Source organism: Mus musculus, chromosome 19 (assembly GCF_000001635.26).
Source record: "Mus musculus strain C57BL/6J chromosome 19, GRCm38.p6 C57BL/6J".
NCBI lineage: Eukaryota > Metazoa > Chordata > Mammalia > Rodentia > Muridae > Mus > Mus musculus.
This window is the reverse complement of record NC_000085.6, coordinates 6,987,901-6,996,104: the sequence shown is the minus strand read 5'-3', so window position 1 is coordinate 6,996,104 and position 8,204 is coordinate 6,987,901. Positions and strand designations below refer to the sequence as shown.

The 8,204-nt window shown below is 52.4% G+C and overlaps 2 protein-coding genes and 1 long non-coding RNA gene across 9 annotated transcripts; 2 read left to right on the top strand and 1 right to left on the bottom strand.

The window, feature by feature from the left end:
* The first annotated feature begins 1 nt into the window (after nt 1).
* Nucleotides 2-3,086, top strand: Nudt22 (nudix (nucleoside diphosphate linked moiety X)-type motif 22). Of its 2 annotated transcripts, NM_026675.2 has the most exons (6): nt 68-97; nt 370-863; nt 1,336-1,434; nt 2,346-2,443; nt 2,579-2,672; nt 2,903-3,086. In NM_026675.2, exons 2-6 carry the CDS (start codon nt 387-389, stop codon nt 3,059-3,061), a joined length of 927 nt encoding a protein of 308 aa, NP_080951.1. In that variant the 5' UTR covers nt 68-97; nt 370-386; the 3' UTR covers nt 3,062-3,086. The 2 variants fall into 2 exon arrangements, with proteins under 2 accessions (XP_030106926.1, NP_080951.1); XM_030251066.1 differs by lacking the exon at nt 2,346-2,443 and having other exon boundaries at nt 2-97; nt 2,903-3,084.
* Gm35838 lies at nt 3,059-3,648 on the bottom strand. The gene is made up of 2 exons (XR_386530.2): nt 3,366-3,648; nt 3,059-3,283 (listed from the first exon to the last, which is right to left on the bottom strand). It is a non-coding gene; the product is annotated as a predicted gene, 35838 (long non-coding RNA).
* Nucleotides 3,514-8,194, top strand: Dnajc4 (DnaJ heat shock protein family (Hsp40) member C4). Of its 6 annotated transcripts, none has more exons than XM_030251006.1 (7): nt 3,514-3,619; nt 3,833-3,946; nt 5,294-5,387; nt 6,240-6,424; nt 6,518-6,682; nt 7,830-7,916; nt 7,997-8,194. In XM_030251006.1, the coding sequence occupies exons 2-7, from the start codon at nt 3,852-3,854 to the stop codon at nt 8,106-8,108; spliced, it is 738 nt and encodes a 245-aa protein (XP_030106866.1). In that variant the 5' UTR covers nt 3,514-3,619; nt 3,833-3,851; the 3' UTR covers nt 8,109-8,194. The 6 variants fall into 6 exon arrangements, with proteins under 6 accessions (XP_030106866.1, XP_030106867.1, NP_065591.1 ...); XM_030251007.1 differs by having other exon boundaries at nt 3,710-3,946; nt 6,521-6,682; NM_020566.2 differs by having other exon boundaries at nt 3,523-3,556; nt 6,521-6,682.
* The last annotated feature ends 10 nt before the right edge of the window (nt 8,195-8,204 follow it).

Below are 8,204 nucleotides of genomic sequence, written 5' to 3'. Positions count from 1 at the left end.
TGGGGAAAGGGGTGGACTTTGGGGGCCGGGCCAGCCGCTAAATTCCGAGATCAAGCTTCCAGATCCTGGGAGTAGATCAAGCGTGTCCAGGTTGGAGGTAGGACTCCTGGAGTTGGGGGGGGGGGGGGCGGGGGCCTTGAGAGTTTTGGGGACCTAGTGCTGCTGGGTGGTAGGGTTGCCAGAGGCTTTAGGGGTTTGGGACAGCAGGATTCCAGGGCGCCTGCTGAGCTCAGTACTCTTGCTGGAATGATGCTCGCAATAAGTAGTCAGGGATCTGCAAAAGGACTGGGGAGCACTCAGGAGTTCTGTGGAAGAGAGGGTCAGCTCGTTTCCTAGAGTGACAGGATGGCCATCTGTGTCCTCTGCCAGAGCTGCCCTGTCAGACTATGGACCCCGAGGTGTCCCTGCTGCTGCTGTGCCCTCTTGGGGGACTTTCCCAGGAGCAGGTAGCAGTGGAGCTGAGCCCGGCTCATGACCGTCGTCCATTGCCTGGAGGAGACAAGGCCATCACTGCCATCTGGGAGACTCGGCAACAGGCCCAACCTTGGATCTTTGATGCTCCCAAGTTCCGCCTTCACTCAGCCACACTGGTGTCCAGCTCGCCTGAGCCACAGCTGCTCCTGCACTTGGGTCTAACTTCCTACCGGGACTTCCTGGGCACCAACTGGTCCAGCTCAGCCTCCTGGCTGCGACAGCAGGGCGCTGCAGATTGGGGTGACAAGCAAGCCTATCTGGCAGACCCACTGGGGGTGGGTGCCGCACTGGTCACAGCTGACGACTTCCTTGTCTTCCTGCGCCGCTCTCAGCAGGTAGCGGAAGCTCCCGGACTGGTGGATGTACCCGGTGGGCACCCTGAACCTCAGGTAAGATGACTGGCTAGGTCCAAAGGCTCAAAATCCAAGCACTCCTGGTCCTGGTTTCCTCTTCTCATAAAGGGAAAACCGGCTTGGTATTTCTGAGCCTGCAGGCGCATGCTCTGCTGTCCAGGAGAATGTGGGGCCCAGCTGAGCACAACCCATGACTCTCCACCACTACTGGGAGGAAACAAGGTGCTCACTGCCATCTGGGAGCCCCAGCCATAAATCTAAGCTGGAACACACCTATGGAAGCTAGGGAACATGGGAGGAGAGACTGAAGGGAGGATGCCTCTTCTTATCCGATCCATGTAATCCTTCCTAGCTGGGCTTCCGATTGCTCTCCTTGGAATAGGTGGGCCTGGGTTAGGGATTGCCAGGACTCTCACACTGAGTCTGCTCCAGGCCTCCATGCCCAGCAAGAGAAAAGCGGCGGTGTGGGAAGTGGCATAGATGAAATCTGAGCCTCAACTTTTCACAGGCCCTGTGCTCTGGTGGCATCCCCCGGCACAAGGACCTCCCCGGGTTGCTGGTGGTACGAGAACTCTTCTCCAGTGTCCTACAGGAGATCTGTGATGAGGTGAGCCACCAGGACCCCAGACAGCATAGAGGGTATGGGTAAGAGGGTAGAATTGGCTAGAAATCCACAGTGCTGGGCCAGAGTGGGTCTGCATGACCCTCTCTGGCGTTGAGGAAGAGTGTGGAGTTGAAGCTGGGCCGGTGATTAAAGCTGGGCCTGTGATTCTTTGATGCTCGGTTCTCCCCACCCCCCACCCCCACCCCCACCCCCAGTGGAAACAATGAAAACTGTCTGTGTTTGCCAAAAAGTAATGAGAGTGTGTTACTGAGTCAGCCTCACTTGGGTACAAGGACTTCCCTGGATATCTGTTCCATTTCTCATCTGTAAAATGAACATGCCCAGAACCTGTATTCTGTATTATGGGGCACTTGACCGACAAGACAAACATTCGAGGGTCACAGCCATTGAGGATTGGGGATACACTCCCTTTGTTAGACTGTTTGCCGAGCACAGCGGTTCTCAGTCTTCCTAATGCTGTGACCCTTTAATACAGTCCCTCGTGTGGCGGTGACCCCGACTGTGATTTTCATTGCTACTTCATAACTGTCATTTTGCTACTGTTACACATCATAATGTAAATATCTGTGTTTTCTCGTGGTCTCAGGCAACTCCTGTGAGAAGGGTATTTGACCCCCTACCCCAAGGAGCCACCACCCACAGCTTGAGACAAAACACCCGGGGTTTGTTCCATGTGAACTACCGTGATGTATACCTGTAGTCCCAGCACTCAGGAGGTAGAGGCAGAAGGATCAGAAATTCAGAGTTATCTTTGCTAAATATTAAGTTTAAGGATAGCCTAGGCTACACAAGGCCCTGTCTTGAAACAAAAACAAACAGAAACACCAAACCAAACCAACCAACCAGCCAGGCTACTGAGAAGTCAGCCTGACAGGTAGGACTCCCCACCACAGGTGAACCTGCCACTGCACACCTTGAGCCAGCCACTGTTGTTGGGAATCGCTTGCAATGAGACCAGCGCGGGCAGAGCCAGTGCAGAGTTCTATGTCCAGTGAGTGGGTTCCCGGGCACAGGATCCTGGGTGAGATGGCCAGGGAAGGAGTGGGTTTAAGGCAACTGGCGTTTTGCAGGGGTCCGTCCTATAAGGTGTGGATATCTACCAAGACACCTTCATGTTTTTGTCTAGGTGCAGCTTGACTTCAGAGGAGGTCAGGAGTTATTACCTGAGTGGGGGACCTGAGGCCCACGAGTCTACAGGAATCATCTTTGTGGAGACACAGGTGTGGAGTTGAGACCTTCTAGGTGTCTGGTTATGGGGTTAGGGATATCTAGGTGAGGTAGAGGCCTCTGGGTCTCCCAGAGTTTCCTGAGGCACAGAGCTTGGCTCCTTCCTAAAGGAAAAGCCCAGGGACAGGGACAGTCTAGGAGTTCTAAAGTATGGCAACTCCAGGCACAGGGTGTCCCTGGACGAAGGGAGGCCTGATGTCTGGGTCTCATTGATTTCCCACAGAGGGTACAGAGACTGCAGGAGACGGAGATGTGGGCACAACTCTGCCCCTCGGCCAAAGGCGCCATCCTCCTCTACAATCGCCATCCACCTCTACAGTCAGGTGTTGGGAAGTCCCACCTGAGTCACCCTAGCGCCCCAGCCCTATCACTGCAGCTCTGAAGACAATAAAGGACTTTATTCTTGTATTCCGTTAGCTTCTGCTGCTTTCCTAGGAGTCCGGGGTCCTCTGAGAGAACCCGGGATGGATGAGAGGGGCTGAGCACTGTGGCATAAAGGGAACAAAACAAAAAAGCCCCAAGGTGCGACCTCTGTGTTCCTCTTGGCTGCGGAATGCGGGTCACGACGGGGTGAAGACATCTCTGCAGAACCCGTACCTCGCAGCTAAAAGAGAGGGTGGAGCACAAGACCTTCCTGGAGGTCAAGCTCTGCCCCTACCCCCGCCTCTTCGGTTTGACACTGGTACCTTTTTCAGCTGTCCCAATGCTTCCGCTTCGCGGGCCCCGGCGTCCTAGGCCAATGAGCATGTGGGGGCGGGTCCTTTGATGCACATTATCCTCATCTCGCCCAATAAGCGTGGCCTGAGCGTCTACCCCCAATGAGGGATCAGGGGCGGGGCCTTCATAGGCGCAGGAAATGGCGGCGACCAAGGAGCCTGTGAGTGGGGCAGGGGCGGGGCTTGGCTGTGTCTCCTCCTTCGCACGCCCCCTAATGCTTTGGGTGAGAAGGGGTGTCCCAAGTGCCTAGCGGGTGGTCCAGACTTGGAGGGTGATGCTGGAAGGCCTAGAGCACCCCTTGTCTGGTTCTTAGTAAAGAGGCCTTCCTCGAATTTGCCTTTGTGGGAAACTGAGGCAGGTTCCTTCTTTCTGCCACGATCCCCGAAGTCCGGCCCGATTGAGACCCAATGGACTTTTGGGGGCCTCCCTTTCCTAGCTGCCTGCCCGTCGTCGTCATGCCGTCCCTGTTGCTCCAGCTGCCCCTGCGCCTATGCCGGCTGTGGCCGCATAGCCTTTCCATCCGACTTCTCACAGCCGCCACAGGGCAGCGGTGAGTTGAGCCCCAGAATTTGTCCATGTTCAGTGGTTTTTCTCCTGAGAGCCCACCTTGCGTCTTGAGATAGTTGTCTCTGCATTATGTGTCAAGTCCCAGACAACATTCTCCTTCAATGCTAGGCACTTAGTATACCAATAGCTAAGAACTGAGCTCCGAGATTAAGTTAAACGACAGTTCGGGAATCTGAGCTCTGGTCTGCTCTTTCCATAGCTCTGGCGTGTTGTCAGGCTTCGCTGTGCATACGCTGGGAAAGAGGAGGTTGAGTACAAAGATGTAGATTTCTGGGCTTGAATCTGGATGCTGGTCCTCCAGCATTCAATGAAGTGGGGACATGGGAATCTGCCTTTTCCTTTGAGATGGAGTTTTCCTATGTGACCCAGGTAAGCCTCCATAGTCAATCTCCGGCATGTCTATAGAGTTCAGGCACAGCCTCCATGTACTTGCCACTCTCACAGAGGATCCAGTTTTTTTTTTTTTTTCTTCTGAGACAGGGTTTCTCTGTATAGCCCAGGCTGTCCTGAAACTCACTCTGTAGACCAGGCTGGCCTCCTCGAACTCAGAAATCCACCTGCCTCTGCCTCCTGAGTGCTGGGACTAAAGGCGTGCGCCACCATGCCTGGCTTTTATTTATTTATTTATTTATTGGTTTTTCTTGGTTTTTCGAGACAGGGTTTCTCTATGTAGTCCTGGCTGTCCTGGAACTCACTCTGTAGACCAGGCTGGCCTTGAACTCAGAAATTAGCCTGCCTCTGCCTCTCAAGTGCTGGGATTAAAGGCATGTGTCACCACGCCCGGCTAGGATCCAGTTTTGATTCCCAGCATTCACATGGTAAATTATGGAGACCCTCTTCTGACCCGTTGGAGACACCAGACAGGCATGTGGTGGACATACATACAGAAAACACTCATAAACACAAAATAATATAATTTTAAACAATATTTGAAGAAACTTTTTAGCCAGGATGGTAGTACACATGCCTCTGGTCCCAGAATTTGGAAGGCAATGGCAAGCACTGTGAGTTTAAGGCTAGTCTGGTCTACCTAGGGAGCTCCAGGTCTGACAGGTAATAAGACCCTATTTTGTAAAGAAAGAGAGAGAGAGAAAGAAGAGGAAGAAGCAACAAAGGTCTCCTGGGTTTGTCGTTTAGGAGAGGACTACACTTTGAAAAAGAGAAATCCTGACTATTCTTGAAATACCCAAAGGGCAATCTGGGGCCAGATGTGTCTTGGGACTCAGTTCCTGGTAGCTGAACTGAAGGTGTGGTTGAGCAGGGGTGGCAGACTGGGCGATGGTGCCCTCTGGCCTCCTGAGTCTCTGCAGGTTTGGGCTTTTCTCCACAGGTCTGTCCCTACTAATTACTATGAATTGTTGGGCGTGCATCCGGGTGCCAGCGCTGAAGAGATTAAACGTGCTTTTTTCACCAAGTCAAAAGAGGTATTGGTGCCCCCAAGGTGAGGGAGGGAGAGGAAACCTGAGCTTGACACAGGGCACTCTAACTTCCTGGGGTAGGTCTGTGTCTCCAGCTGGTAGCACCTTCCTCCCACCTGCATGGATGGGAGGTGTTCATTATTCTCTATGATCTAAAGGGTCAGGGGTCTTTCTGATTTATTTATTTTATGCATGTGATATTACTATCACTGTCTTCAGACACACCAGAAGAGGGCACCGGATCCCATTATAGATGGCTGTGATCCACCATGTGGTTGCTAGGAATTGAACTCAAAACCTATGGAAGAACAGTCAGTGCTCTTAACCGCTGAGCCATCTCTCCAGCCCTGGGGTGGGAGTGGGGGTGTCTTTCTGGTTATGTTGGATTTTTTTTTTGTTGTTGTTTTTGTTTTTTTGGATTTTTTTTTGGGGGGGGTGTTTCGAGACAGGGTTTCTCTGTATAGCCCTGGCTATCCTGGAACTCACTTTGTAGACCAGGCTGGCCTCGAACTCAGAAATCCGCCTGCCTCTGCATCCTGATTAAAGGCATGTGCCACCACGCCCGGTTGTTTTTGAGACAAGATCTCACATTGTAGCCCAGACTGGTCTCAAACTTTCAGTGGTCCTCCTGTCTCCACCTCTCTAGAATGGGAGTTACAACTGTGGTTGGTTTTCTTGACTGAGAGGGGTTAGGAGGCTGTACTTTCTGACTCTGGCCTTTGGGAGGGAGGGGTCAGCAATCCCATGAGCGGTCAGTATCCAGGTAAGGTCCGTGGGAGTGATGTCAGTCTTCATGGGTGGACATCATCAGGAGAGGTCCTAGGAAAATGAGCTAAGGGGTCCCCTGCCTCACCCCAGCTACACCCTGATCGAGACCCTGGGAACCCAGCCCTGCATAGCCGCTTTGTGGAGCTGAATGAGGCATATCGAGTGCTCAGTCGTGAGGAAAGTCGTCGTAACTATGACCACCAGCTGCATTCAGCCAGTCCTCCAAAGTCTTCAGGGAGCACAGCCGAGCCTAAGTATACGCAACAGACACACAGGTATAGTACAGCAGTCCTGACACTGCTGCTCTTACCCTCAAGTCTTTCCGGGAGAGAGCCCCGGCTTTCCATTGTCCTTCTTTTGCTCTTCAGCAGCTCCTGGGAACCCCCCAACGCTCAATACTGGGCCCAGTTCCACAGTGTGAGGCCGCAGGGGCCGGAGTCAAGGAAGCAGCAGCGTAAACACAACCAGCGGGTCCTGGGGTACTGCCTCCTGCTCATGGTGGCAGGCATGGGCCTGCACTATGTTGCCTTCAGGTGCCTCCCCATGCTTCCTGGGATACTGGGTAGAGGGTGGGTCAAGCGTGCTGAGGCCAGCCAGCCACTGCAGCCTATGACCTGCATACTTTGTCTCTCTCAAGCTAAGAACTTTGTGAAATCAAGAATTGGAGCCCTGCCTTTCTGAGTAAAGGCAGATCTGCACACAGGGCTAGAGTCGTTTTCTGTTTCTCATAGCTTGAATGTTAATCTTTGATGCTGCTTGTTGGTGAGCTGGAGCCACCTGAAACCATACTCAAAAAACCACACACGGTCAAAACCCAGGGGTTCTCTCCTAGCACTGCGTAAATGAGGGCGGTTTTTCCTTTTTGTTTTGTTTTGATTTGTTTTGTTTTGTTTCTCTGAGACAGGGTTTCTTTGTGTAGAACTGGCTGACCTGGAACTCCCTGTGTAGACCAGGCTGGCCTCGAAGTCAGTGCACCATCACCACCAAGCAATTTTTTTTTTTTTTTTTTTTGCAAATTTTTTAAGTTCAGGGTCATCTTTGGTTACATATGGAGTTTGAGGCTAGCCTAGGCTACATTAAACTGTGTCTCAATATAGAAAGAAAGAGGGCCAGGCAGTGGTGGTGCACGCCTTTAATCCCAGCACTTGGGGGGCAAAGGCAGGTGGATTTCTGAGTTCGAGGCCAGCCTGGTCTACAAAGTGAGTTCCAGGACAGCCAAGGCTATACAGAGAAAACCTGTCTCAAAAAACCATAAAAAAAAATAAAAGAAAAGAAAGAAAGAGCGAGGAAGGACAAGTGCCGTATAACAGTGACAGTCCATGGTAGCTGCCAGGACCTCACCATACACTCGAATGCATGCTGTCATACCAGTTTTCTGTGGCATAGAAACCCAAAGGATGGAGCCCATTGTCCGTAGTATCTAGCAATGGAGATTACCTAAATATGCCCCCTTTCTAGTCTTCTGGGAGAGGCAACCTGATTTCAGAGCTGTTTCACCAACCTTCTTCACAGGACAGCCAGTGACTTAGGGTGCCACCTAGTTCTGGGACTTGGGCCACTTGGTGTCTGTTATAGAGAGAGATGTAAAGTTGTGTGAGAGATGCTAGAACCTGGTCAAGGACCAGGGTTTGAGGGACACCAGAGTTCGGAGACTCGGAGTTAACTGCAATTCCTTCACAGGAAGCTGGAGCAGGTGCATCGCAGCTTCATGGATGAAAAGGACCGGATCATTACAGCCATCTACAATGACACTCGGGCCAGGGCCAGGTCTGTCACTGCTCTGACTTTGCTTCCTGCTTCAGCACCACCCTCCAGGATGTCTGTCCTGATCCTGTTTTTCTTTCCAGGGCCAACAGAGCCAGGATTCAGCAGGAGCGCCAGCAGAGGCAGCAGCCTCGGGCAGAACCCTCCCTGCCTCCAGAAAGCTCCAGGATCATGCCCCAGGACACAAGCCCCTGAGAGGCTTAACTAAATGGGACCTTCATTGGTCCTCTCCCTGCTGCCTGTCCAGAACTACACGTGCAATAAACTCATTTTCAGACGCCTGTCCGATTC